General features: G+C 47.1%; 2 protein-coding genes and 1 long non-coding RNA gene across 3 annotated transcripts; 1 reads left to right on the forward strand and 2 right to left on the reverse strand.

Annotated features, from left to right (window-relative positions):
* Positions 1-325: 325 nt before the first annotated feature.
* LOC120684995 lies at positions 326-803 on the reverse strand. The gene is made up of 2 exons (XM_039966847.1): positions 743-803; positions 326-651 (listed from the first exon to the last, which is right to left on the reverse strand). The coding sequence occupies exons 1-2, from the start codon at positions 801-803 to the stop codon at positions 326-328; spliced, it is 387 nt and encodes a 128-aa protein (XP_039822781.1).
* A 3,257-nt stretch (positions 804-4,060) lies between these two features.
* Positions 4,061-5,174, forward strand: LOC120684996 (protein RKD1-like). The gene is made up of 3 exons (XM_039966848.1): positions 4,061-4,345; positions 4,625-4,953; positions 5,118-5,174. Exons 1-3 carry the CDS (start codon positions 4,162-4,164, stop codon positions 5,172-5,174), a joined length of 570 nt encoding a protein of 189 aa, XP_039822782.1. The 5' UTR covers positions 4,061-4,161.
* Positions 5,175-10,380: 5,206 nt separating this feature from the next.
* LOC120686535 lies at positions 10,381-12,117 on the reverse strand. The gene is made up of 3 exons (XR_005680230.1): positions 11,104-12,117; positions 10,947-11,008; positions 10,381-10,620 (listed from the first exon to the last, which is right to left on the reverse strand). It is a non-coding gene; the product is annotated as an uncharacterized LOC120686535 (long non-coding RNA).
* Positions 12,118-12,982: the final 865 nt, after the last annotated feature.

The raw sequence follows: 12,982 nt of genomic DNA on the forward strand, positions 1-12,982 counted from the left end.
TATCTATAAATTTTCAAAAGTAAGCCGTAGAACAAGGCCTGTTACAAACCCCACAGAATTACAAACGCAAAAAGCTTGCCATCGCAATTATTCACCCATATAATTAGGACTGATCACATATATAACAGGAATCACACAGACAGAAAATTGAATGGGCATCAAAATTTTCAATATCCATTAGGTAGATCTTTTGGATGATGGTAGCTTGTTAAAGTAACACAATCCTCTATTCATTGTCTAAAAATTTAATTATTAACCACAGGTAGACCTGATGATCCAACAAAAAACAAACGGTGCAAATTGCCGTGAATCAATGGGAATGAGCTCAGGAGCAGGCAATGGTTGATGACACGGGCCTGAAGCTGAACTCGGAACTCCACGCGTACGAGAACTTGACGGCATAGTCAGGGCCCATGCCGATGGGGCGGCCGCCATTGAGGGTGCAGAGCTTGCCATCGCCGTCCACGCTGAGCACGTCCGGGTTGACTCCCAGCGAGGGCCTAAACCCGCTGCATGACAGCTTGATGTTTCCCTGCGTGCAGATGCATTTGTTCTCCACCGTCACCGCGTACTTCGTGTAGCCTTCGACCCTTGACGGCACAGCGGTCTGGGTGACAGCTAGGTCTGACAGGCTGCATTGTTCTGCATTTCCTGCTCAAGCACAAAAAGGAGTTCATGAATCATGAAAGAGACTGAAAGAGAGAGGGGGAGAAGATGGAGAAAAGAGAGGATATGCATATACCTTGGTTGCAAAGGCAGAACAGTGCCAGGAACAGGAAGATCGACATCAGTTTGCCTTCCATTTGTCTACTGCCGTATCTGCTCTAGTGCTCTCTCTGCAGAACTTTTCTAGTCTTGCGTAGCGATCATCTTGGCAAGGTACTACGGTACTTATAGACTGCGCGCCTGCATGTCCAGCTATCATATTCTTGTGGATGCGGCATGATATCATTGTCGATACATGCATTATGCCATCATATCTTATATTTCCTTATCATGGGCGAATGCAATCAAGGTATGATTTGATTTGTTTATTTATTTCCTGATCCCTGATTTAAGTATCCTCTTTCGGTCTTTCCAGGAGTTACAGCGGGCATATCTACGAATTAAGTGCTCCAAGGGAAATCTTGAAAAGAGTATAATTCATTTCCAAAACTGCTCTTGTGGCATTATTCATGGCACGGTTTATCATAGGGGTATTTAACTATTTGACATCCACTACTATGAAAACAGTTTTTAGGGATGGGTAGAAATGTATTTCTAAGGTCGAACATAATACACGCTCATAGTTTTCGCTGCTTTTAACACGATCGTCGCTAAAAATGAATTTGTAGGGACGGAGAACAGGACTACCCACCCATACGAATTAAATATAAAATAAGAAAAGGACCCGTGCACCCGCCGTGCGCACCGCACCGCACCGCCGCCGCTGTGCGTGCACAAGGACGGGCCCACACCTAGCCGGCCACCGCGCCTACCGCGCCGGGCCATCGTCAGCGCTGGTGCGCCACACTCAGACCTTGTCATCCTGGTATGCCACCACAGCAGGCCCGCAACCAACCACTCCCGTGGAGCGTGCTGCGGCATAGTGCTAGCGGTAGCTTGCTCTTGGTGACCGTGAGGGAGCAGAGCTGGGAGAGAAGATCTGGAAGAGATAAGGGAGATATAAGAATAATGGAGAGCAAGAGAGAAGAGATAAGGCTATCCGCACTATCATACTCTAAATTCATGCTCTAAAAGAATTATTCTGTTTTGGTGATCGAGATTCTCTCCTCTATCTCTATTTTCTTCCGCACGCGTCATACTCTATATCTCATCCTCTATATCCCAATTATCTATATTTTATAATCAAATCTACTGTACACACACCTTATATATCCACTGACGAGTGGGATCCACCTTCCCAACCCCTAGCTACTTCCACCACTCTCACTCTCTCTCACTCTCCCTCCCTCCCTCGTCTCGGCGCCTTCTCAATCCCTGCCTCCAGGCGCGCTGCTGCCGCCACCAACTCCCCTCCGCACCTCCCAGCGCGCCGCCACCACTGCCTCCCCTCACTACTAGAAAACGGACCATCGGTCCAGACCAAAAATACCACTTATTGTTTCACCCGGTACTAATATGCGCATCAGTACCGGGTGCAACGGTCAGCTGGTACTTTTGATCTGGACCAATAGCCCGAAGTATTCATGTGAGCCTTTGGCACCGGGTCATGGCAAGACCCGGTACCAAGGAGTAAGAGTTGGCACCGGTTTATGCCAGAACCCGGAACTAATGAAAGAGATATTGTAACGAACATGGCACCATTTATGCCATTTCGAGTGATTTTGGTGATCGTATGACAACGCAATCAATGGGACTAATGATTTTTGTTAAGTGAACATTTCTAGATCCCAGGGATGAAGTAAAAAGGCCATACAAAGGAAAACACGAAGAAAGAACTCAAAGAAACGCTGAATTGGACGAGTTCTACTGAAATCAGTAGCACCGGAAGAACGATGCCCATAGCATCGGTGCATCCGATGGTTGTCGGAAGATCCGACGCACTGGCATTGGTGCAGGACTGAGCGCCTCTGGAGATCAAGTGAAGAAAGAAGTGAAGCACCGGTTGAACCGACGGCTTTAAGATAGGCATCGGTGCATTCAACGTACCATGTTCCAGAGACGATGTCAAGCGAGCAGGAGCGAAGTCTTCAGCACCGGTTGAACCGGCGGTGCGTCGGAACAAGGCGTCGGAGCAATGACTTCAGCAAGGGCAATGGCTACAAGATGATCAAGAGTCACCGGTTGAACCGACACCATAGCATCGGTTCAACTGATGGGTACCAACTCAGCTGCAGAAGCGTCAGAGAAGCCAACGGCTAGTTTCAACTTGTGAGTGACCGAAAGAACCGATGCAGAAGCACCAGAAGTTCCGATGCCCACGCAGAAAAGCTGCTAACGGCTACAAATGGCTAGTTCGACTTGAAGGCCTATATATATGAGCTCCCCCGGCCATTTTGAGTTTGCTGGAGTCCCAAGACATCACATACACACCCAAGAACACCTCTAAGCCATCCAAGAGCATAAAGATCAAATCCTTAGTCCTTAGCACAAGCTTTGTGAGTGTTAGTGCTAGGTTAGCTCTTGAGTGAGTGATCAAGCAAGGTTTAGATCCTTGTGCTATGGTTCTAAAGTGAACCAAAAGTGTATCTTGGTGCGCCGGCCATCCTTGGAGCTTTGGTGGCTCGCCGGCAAGTCAACGACCCTCCGGCTTGGTGTGGAGCGGCGTCGACAACATTGTGCGGGGGACGGAGACCCCTCCTTCATGGGCAATCTCTCTTAGTGAAGATCGGGATCAAGGTGACCGTGATTATGTTCACGGAAGAGACTTGATTGCCGGGAAGCGATACTCTTCGTGAGTGCTTCAACAACGTGGACGTAGGGGCGCCTTTGTGGCAATCCGAACCACGGGATAAATTCTCGTGTCGAGAGTTTGCTTCCTCTCATCCCTCTCTTAAAGCTTCTGCATTTCATATTGCAACTTGTGTGCTTTTACTTTCTTAGTGTAGTATCTTGCTAGGATTGGCTATTGGTTGCAAAACTCTTTCAGAATGAGGGTTTCACACTAAGTGAACCGTAGTTGCACATCTAGATAGCTTGATTTAGTTTAAGTTTTGTGCCAACTAGTTGGAGCCATATGTTAAGGTTTTTAGAGTGCCTAATTCACCACCTCCCCCTCTTAGGCTAGAGCACCTGATCACTTTCAGATACCTTTTAGTACCGGGTGATGCCACACACCGGTACTAAAAGTCAAGTTTTAGCACCGGTGGAAACAACCACCCGTTACCAATAGATGGTGCGCAGCCTCTCCCGTTCCAGATATTTCTGGGTGTCCTCTCTCTACCACTCTCATTTCTCTTCCTCTTATCTCTCTACCTTATCCTCTGCAGTGTTGGGGAGCGCAGGCAGCCGCTGCGGGCCGCGCAGACAGCCGCTGCGAGCTGCGCCGGCCGCCGCGTGGGTGTAGGAGTCCGGCCACCGGCCGCCGCCGCACCGCTACAGGGCGCGCCGGCCGCCGCCGCGTGGCGCTTAGGCCTCTGCCGGCCGCCGCCGCTGCGGGGCGCTCGGGCTGCGCCCGGGCCTGCCAGCACTTGGAACGTGCACGGCAAGACCACGGCCATGGCAGCCGCGGCGCAATCGAAAGTAGCCAGGCCTTGGTTGAGCTGGTGGGCGCGCGATGCCACGGAGAGCCATCGGTCCTCAACGACTCCGCCATGGAAGAGCTCCGATTCAACAAGTACCACTACTACCATGGGCTCAAACTCCATGAGGACGAGGGCTACTTTCAGTTCCAGGATTTCAGGTAAGCACTCTCCGATTCGCGGTGCCATCGGTTCTCCCGTGAGTGTGCTAGAAACTTTGATCGAAGCTACTAACTAATCTTTCTCCCACACTCCATTGCTAACTACCAGCTCAGAGAGGAAACTCATTTCTGTGCCATTTCTTGTCTAGAGAGCAGCTTCTCTCAAGGTACCATACCATAGTACCATGGCCCTTGTGTAAACAAGGATGCGTGCAAGGAATCTAGCACTAGTTCAAAAATTTCTAGAGCTCATGTTCTTACTTTATCAAGTAAATGCAGAAGAGCTTGGCTGCCTCTCTGGGGTCGACTTCGCCAGTTTCTGGGCTCTGGTGGAGGAGGAGGACGCACGCCACAAGAGAGAGGAAGGTCCGAGAAGTGGACTAGGGAAGAAGCAGGGATTGACGTTCGAGCTAGTGTCCCGGTATTTCTCCATGCCGATCAAACAGGCGGTGCGGGAGCTCGACGTTGGGCTCACGGTCTTGAAGAGGAGGTGCGGGGCGCTCGGGGCCTCCGCCGGCCGCCATAGCTGCGGGGCGCTCGGAGCCTCCGCCGGCCGCTGCCGCTGCCGCTGCTTGGCGCTCGGGGCCTCCGCCGGCCGCAGCTGCGGGGCCCTCGGGCCGCCGCCGGCCGCCGCCGCACGTGAGGATTTTTTCCTTCTTTTTTGAAACTTTTCTGAAATAGAGATTGTATGGATTGTATCGATTTAGTAGTATTTGTGTTTGATTCTTTGAATGATTTGTGGATTCTGTAAATTTTGTATCAACGGATTCAGTATTTTGTGGTGGATTCAATACTACCTGTGAGGTGCAAGCGTGACGGGAGAGGATGACGCAGAGCGTAATGGGAGCGGTGCGAGCCATGTGAGCGGAATGGCGTGGGGGCTATTGGTACCGGTTGGTTAGCAACCGGTACCAAAGGGTACCTTAGGTACCGGGTGTTTTACCCGGTATTATAGGCAGTCACATTAGTCTCGGTTTGGTAGTACCAGTTGCAAAACTGGTACCTAAGCACATTTTCACCCGGTACATGGTTCTTTCTCTAGTAGCGCCTCTACGCCTCCCGGCTACGCTACCGCCTCCGCACGCCGGCGGCACCCATGGGGGCCGGTGGCGCTCGTGGCTGATAGTAAAGGGGCTCATGGTGGCAGCGGAGGAGCGGGGGATGGCGGCGCGGCCGGTGGAGGAACCTCATCGGCGACAGTCCTCCCTCCTCTCCTTCTCCCTCTCTCCCTTCCTTCGCCGGTGCGCTCGCCTGGCGCCACTAGCACCTCGCGGCCTCCACGGCTGCCGCCCCTCCCCTGCTCCCTCTGTCGGCGAGCCCGATGGGTGAGGCCATACCAGCGGGTGGATCCGTGCGTGCGGTGCAGCCTCCTCCGGCACGTCGCAGAATGAAGCTTTGCGGCCGGCCCTGACGGCGGCCCGTCCAGGGGCGCGGGTGCGGTGGGTGACACGTTGGGTGACGCCTTCCTGGGCATGCGCACGCGGCCCTCTCCCTCTCCTCCGCGTGGTGACGGCACCCATGGCGTCAACAGCCTCGAGGGTGTCAAGACACCGCCCTCTACCACCCCCCTCTCTCTCTCTCCAGCTGTGCAGCGGGGCGTGGTGCCCTCCAGCGGTGGAGAACGACGCGCCAGCGGCCTCCGGAGGTTGGGCCTAGCAGAGCCTGCGCCACGTCTGTGCGTAGGGGACGTCTGGTACATCTATTGGAAATAGCAAATTCTGTTCCACCCACTTTAGTAGCATGCCTAATAGAGGGCGTCGGTTCAGCAGTTTTTACTGTATAGCAGTACCCAAGGATAGGATAGAGGGTGCCGGTGCGGACAGCCTAAGACAGAGGAAGAGAGGCCTGTGTATGTGACCAGCGGCCCACCACTGTTTTTTATGTCTTTTTAGGGGATCCGCCCTAAAATAGATTTTTAGGGGCAGGTCAACTGCTACACTAACACTGTTTTATTTTTAGGAGCAGGTCACGTGTTGACTCACCCCTAGAAAAAAATAGGATGTTTCTACAAATCATTTTTGTAGTAGTGATTCTTACGAATAGCACTCTTTCAAAAGCCATTCTTATTTTGGCTCCTACATTTTTGCCACTCCTCTAAGCCGGAGTCTACATATTTGCTATTTTGTTGACGTGGCACGCCAAGTCACCACACCAGCATGGATCACCCACTTGAAAAGACCGTGATACCCCTCCCTTATCTAGGCACATGGTGTTCCTTCTCCTTCGGCCACCTGACTGGTGGGAGCTGCCCATTTCTTCTTCAACCTCCATCTTCTGCTTCCCTCTGTGGGGGCTATAGATAGCTGAATGGGCAGGCCGGCGTTAGGCACATAGACGTGCGGCCTCTTGCCGAGGTCCAGCAATTTTTCTAGAACATTTTATTTGCAATGGGTCCAATATATATATATGTGCTCCATGAACTCAAAATTAGGAGCCTATATGGATATCTGCAGTCCACATAATCAATCTCAGTACTCCCTCTAAACATATGAGAAATATACAAAAAAATAAGGCACCGTTTGGAAGGACCAAAATAGAGGTTCTAAAGTTTATCCCTAGCATTATTATAGATTAATAATGGACTAAAAATGGTCTAATTAAGCAGTTAACTAGGGCTAATGGACTCTAACCTGCAGTTACTACTTATTTGTGCAATTAGCCTATATTTAGTCCTCCTAATAAATTGCAACTAAATAAGAGGAAGAAAGTTTAATACCAGAATCCAAACAGGGCCTAAGCTCAAGAAGAAGAATAATGCACTACTATAAAAATGTATTTATAAGAACGCCTCGTTTTTTTCAAGATGAGATCAAAAGTTTGTCCGTCCCTGCTGATATTCATGTATTGTGTAGCAATTCATCCAGTCCTACAAATCTATTTTTACAGATGGTTCCTGTTTCAATCTGCCACTAAGAAATCACCACTATTTTCAGTTGTGGGTCGAAACACGAACCGCCCCTGTAAGCCATCATTTTCAGGAGCATTTATATTTTGGACCACTCCTAAATATAAGGATTTCTTGAGTTGGCCCACAATACGGACCATCCTTAAAAATACTTGTCACACATGTATAGACTAAAAGAATAGCACAACTTTCCTCTACGTAGATCTAGTCTTTTAGTTTACTTGAATGTTTGGTTCTCCAGCGACATAGGCGAGGTGGTGACAAGGATGATGCATTGGAATAAGGTCTCTCTGATTTTTCCCCACCTCGATGACGTCCGTTCCAGTGCCGACGAAGGCCAAGTGGGAGTTAGTTCTGCCAGTTCTGAAGGTTCTCTCCAAATCTTTGCATTTGGTGTGTGAATCAGGAGATGCAGTTGGTTGTCTTTTGTTGCGGGGACTTCGACCCTTTTCTTTCGATCTGTTGTTCAACAAGATCTAGTTTTTTCAACCCTCTATTTTGGTGGTTAAGGATTGCAAACATGAGTTGCTTGGCGTGTTCCCCCATTCGATGTTCTTTCAGCGGTTTGCTAGATCTCGTTATAAGAAGCGAGTGATTTTTACAGTCTTCAAAGTCTTGTGTGGTATTGGCGTTTGCAGGTGTCCCTTTCTGTTGCTAACTTTTTCAGTGTATTTTTCAAGTTCTGATGGATGACGAACAGTTGACTAAAGAAGACAACTAGAGAACTCTTCGGTGTAATTTTATTTTCTTTATGTCATCTTGTGTCAAGTTTTTTTTTTTGCGGGTAAAAGAGAGCTTTATTACTTAGATCGAAGGATTACACTCGTTCTTGACAAGGTAATGCACGCACGCAGGCGTTCTACCTAGCCAAACTGCAGTATGAATATTCCTTGGGGCTAAATGAGCTAACTCGTGCGCAACTAGATTGCACTCTCTTTTTACCTTGTCTACTCGCCATTCCGGCAGCAACTGTGCCTGATCCTTGATCTCTGCTAACAGGAACCTGATTGAGGACCGATCTTCCTTCGCTTCCAAAGCTTGGATTAATCTCGCACAATCCGTTTCAACAATGACCGGTCCCTGGGACCATGGAGCTGAAAGCCGGAGCCCCTCCAGGCATGCACGTGCTTCAGCTTCCAGAGCGTCTTGGCACCTAAAAAGAACACGCCAAGCCGTGAAAACAACCTGATGTTCACTGTCTCGAGCAATGATGCCAATGCCCGCCTCTCCAGATTGAAAGACAAATGAACCATCAACAATGATTTTTGTCCATCCCGTGGGGGAGGTTCCCAGTCCGTTGGACCCAAAACCTTCAAAACTGAACCGGTACTTTTCCTGTTGCCAGGTGATGGACAGGGTAACTTTCCTTTGCCAACGGCCGAAGCTTGTTCTAACAGGATATCTGATATTGTCGCTTGCATCGAGCACAGACCATGCACTGCTTCAGATATGCTTATGGGTCCTGATTGATGTGTAATGTTGTTATGGACTGACCAAGTCTTCCAAAGCAGTAATTTCGTGAGGTCACGTTCAGTAGCTGAACACTGATCCAAGAGCAGCAGTAACCAGTCAGGACCCGTGTAGCGGAATTGTTCCTCATCCGGCAACCTCCAGTGTTCACGCATGGCCACCCGCAATCCTTGTTCCCGAGGACATGTAATTATGGCGTGATAGCTGGTTTCCGGTTCTCGATCACATAAGGGACATATGTCACTGACTTCCATACGCCTAATGAATTTCGCTCTTCCGGTTGGTAGAATGTCTTTTGCTAGCTTCCATATAAAAATATTCACTTTTGGAGGGACCTGACCACTCCAAACTCTTGACCATAGCTTCCTCTCTCCATTTGGGGCTGAACTTGTGGATTGAACTCCCTGGCCTCGCTTAATGTTCAGAGCGAGGTTGTAGGCGCTGCGGACAGTAAAAATACCTGTCTTCTCCATATGCCACGCAATGAATCCTTTGACGCTCGGGCAGGGATCTTAATTTTCGCAATTTCCTCCACATCCGCTGGATTGAAAATGTGGATCAGCTTGTCAAAGTCCCATCCACGGCCATCTATATCCAGCAGTTCTGACACCCATCGCAATCTACATCTACCTTGTCGTGAGATCACTCTCAATGACATTTCTCTCGGAATCCATGGGTCGCGCCAAATCCGAATTTGACTCCCATTACCAACCCTCCAAATGATACCTTGCTTGAGGAGATCTAATCCATGCATGATAGCTTGCCAAGTTGTAGAAGCGTTGGAGCAAAAGGTAGTGTCGATTAGACATCCTCTAGGAAAGTACTTCGCTTTTAATAACCGTGCGCAGAGGCTATCTGGGAATTGGATTAAGCGCCAAGCCTGCCGAGCCAACATGGCTTGATTAAACAGACGTAGATCCTTAAATCCCATCCCCCCCCCCCCCCCCCCAACATTTCTTTAGGAGCAGTTCCTCCCAAGCGATCCAGGCTGTTTTCCGTTTACGGTTCTCAGTACCCCACCAGAAATCTCTAATGATGATAGTCAGATCGTCGCAAAGGCCCAAGGGTAGCTTGAAGATGCTCATACTGTAAGTTGGGAGCGCTTGGGCCACTGCCTTGATTAGTACCTCCTTAGCTGCCACAGACATCACTACAAAAAATCTGTTGATCCATGACGATTAAATTTCATCACAGATCACTAAAAAACCGTTATAAAACAATATCTATGACAATCTCAAATTGCGTCATGTATTGAGCGTCACAGATTACACCTCGTGACGTTTCTTAAATTTTCGTCACGAATTGCTTGATTCATGATGTTTTGAAAACATCATAAAATGTCCCCAGGCCCTCGAATCCCAACCCAAGCCCATTTTCTATGACGAAATTAAACATCACAAACAATATAATTTTCGTCACGGATTCAATTGCCATGTCACACATTGATGACATAAAGGATGATGTGGCTGTTGACATGGTGATGACATGGATGGCAATGATGACATGGACAATGACATGGCTGGTGACATGGAACGTGGTGCTGACATAGCAGGTGACGTGGCGATCGATGTGGCAAGTGATGTCGCTAGTGACATCAGCACCACAGCCCATTTGTAGATGGGCCCAATTCTGCATGGGCCACTAAGTTGGGCCTAATTTCAACTCAACATTAATTACCAACAAACCAGATTCAGCTTTATACACAAGCTATATAAAAAAACAGCCCACAGAATCAATTTCAAAATTAGAATGCTGATACATCATACATCTCAAGTTTTCCAGCATCACATCACATCACACATCAAACAACAGATTAAGTTTTAATCTAGCATCAAGTTTTGCATTGAGCTCAACTTGCTTCTTGTTCATCTCCTCTCTTGATCCTCCCCTGCTCTGTTTCCTAGCAAAAAAAATTACGAAGGATTCAGCTGGAATCTTCCAATAAATCCAAGATGTGAAAAATATTGCTACAAGATCACTAATTAGAAAAGGGACTGTATCAAGCATGAATATTTTATGCAGATCTTGTTTTAACCACATTCATAGCTAGACTTGAGAGATAATGCAATCACGACAGCTAGGATGGTAAAGTGGTTATCACAAAAAAAAATTCTCCATCAGAAGAGCTACAAAGGAACATTGTGGAATTGTGAATACATTATACTGTGACCTATGTGCTCCTCAATAAACCCCACACGATGAATAAATAAGTAGTACTAATCCAACCTGTATGTTCCTTCATACTAAGGGACTCAACACGACCTGCTCCAGGATCCTTGTTTGAGGATCTAAAACACAAAAAGGAAGCATATCATAGGTCAAAACAAACAAATGCGACATAGTGAAAGGTTGTAAAGAAAATGAGAAACGAAGAAAATCTCACATGCGGTAGAGGACCATAAAGACACGATGGCAAAGCTCAAGCTCCCCAACAACCAAACCTGCTACTGCCCCCTTAGGGCTCCGGTGTGGCAAATCATACTACCTGTGCCTGAATTGTAGATAACTATCCAGGAAATCATGCGAAGAAGCATTCTGTGCCACTGGGAAATAAAAAAGTTAGAATTAATATGTCACTAACAAAGATTAGATGCGGCTGACTTCATAAGTACCAACTGTGGAATACTGTCATATTAAATTAATCATATTAACTGATCTATTGATTCAATTATTGTTTATTGGCATAGCTTCTTTTTGAGAATCATGGACGTGTGGAAGACAGATCCTTATGCGGTTATATCCAAACAATTGTATTTGCAGCCGATAAGGCTATCAAAACCATCTTTACCCTGTTTCTCCAACTGCCTATTAAGGAATGTCACAAGAGTGCAAGACAGTGTATGTGGACAGTACCTGATAGTGCTAAATACAAGTATCAGGTACACAAGAGTATATTGGTAAATATATACGCATTTGTGACTAATTCCTATAGCCTTTAATTCAGAAGACAAAGATGGGTGAGCGAATTCCAACGCCCATTGGGCCACAAAGATCAGATCCGAGGTATGAATTTGAGTATGTGCAGTTCACTATTATACTCTTGTGCACCTGATATTTCCTCGCTAAAGAAATGTGATTGCTATTTGTCTTAATAGTAGACTCCAGAAAGCATCACTCTTTTATGTCAAATCACAATTATTTATATGTAACCACAGCAGAGACATCTCAGGCATAACAGCAAGTTAATTCAATTCAGATGTTTTCCCAAAAAAAATTCAGGTCACATTTTCAATATTTGAACAGATTGACTGTGATTTTCACTGCAACCTGAGCATGATTGAAAATGCAACTAGCAAATAACTAATAGTTCGAGGTACCAATCTATCGGCAGAAAACATCCTGCAACAGAAACTAGGATCTGGTAAATGGCTAAAAGGGAAGGTGAGGATGAGGATGGAAGGACAGGATCACCGGGGTGTCCGACCGGTTAATATCTTCATCTTTAACTTGATTGAGACCTAAGGCATTAATTTCATTGACAAGAGTGTTTAATCGTGAGTACATGTCATGAGCATTTTCATTTGAAAGTTGCTTAAAGCTACTAAGCTCCTCGCCGAGAATATGATATTTTTGATTGGCAACATCCTTTGTACCCTCATGATTCTCGACAATTTGCTTCCATAGCTTATGAGCATTTTCATTTGCAAAAACACGATTAAACACACTATCACATAGAGAAGACAATAGAATTGATTTTGCAATGGCATCATATTGTCTCTCGGCCTTATTCTCATTTTTCTTGCCCTCTTCGGTGACACGCCAAACATCAAGCCCCCGGGCTTGAAGATGTGCTTGCATAAGCACTTTCCACCGTGGAAACCCCGTGCCATCGAAAAACGGAGCCCTATCGGTACTCATCCCTTCCCCGGACATGATACTCACTCGACGGTGAAGTCGACGGGTCTCCTACGAGCTTTCTCACAAATTTACCAATAGAATTGGCTAATCCTTATAAGAGGTGTGAGACCAAGCTCTGATACCAATTGTAAGGATCACCGGGGTGTCCGACCTTAGAGGGGGAGGGGGTGAATAGGGTCGCTAATCGCTTTTTGTCCTAGGGCTCAAACTACTTGCATAAGATAAACCTAACATGTCCTACACAGGCTAGTTATGACTAAGGTTTATCTATGCTACTCTCTACTTACCCCTAAAAACTTGCAACCTATAGCCAATCCTAATCAAACTAAGTAGGAAAGTAAAGGCATGCAAGATAGAGTAAATACAGAAGCGTAATACGATAAGTAAAGAGGTAAGTGCAAGAG

Source organism: Panicum virgatum, chromosome 8N, assembly GCF_016808335.1.
Source record: "Panicum virgatum strain AP13 chromosome 8N, P.virgatum_v5, whole genome shotgun sequence".
Taxonomy (NCBI): Eukaryota; Viridiplantae; Streptophyta; class Magnoliopsida; order Poales; family Poaceae; genus Panicum; species Panicum virgatum.

Bases quoted from the DNA above. Each gene is read 5' to 3' on its own strand.
- LOC120684995 (XM_039966847.1), bottom strand. From the start codon at position 803: ATGGAAGGCAAACTGATGTCGATCTTCCTGTTCCTGGCACTGTTCTGC. The intron at 652-742 runs GTATATGCATAT...GTGCTTGAGCAG, and splicing joins GTTCTGCCTTTGCAACCAAG to GAAATGCAGAACAATGCAGC.
- LOC120684996 (XM_039966848.1), top strand. From the start codon at position 4,162: ATGGCAGCCGCGGCGCAATCGAAAGTAGCCAGGCCTTGGTTGAGCTGG. The intron at 4,346-4,624 runs GTAAGCACTCTC...AAGTAAATGCAG, and splicing joins TTTCAGTTCCAGGATTTCAG to AAGAGCTTGGCTGCCTCTCT. The intron at 4,954-5,117 runs GCCCTCGGGCCG...CAACGGATTCAG, and splicing joins CCGCCGGCCGCAGCTGCGGG to TATTTTGTGGTGGATTCAAT.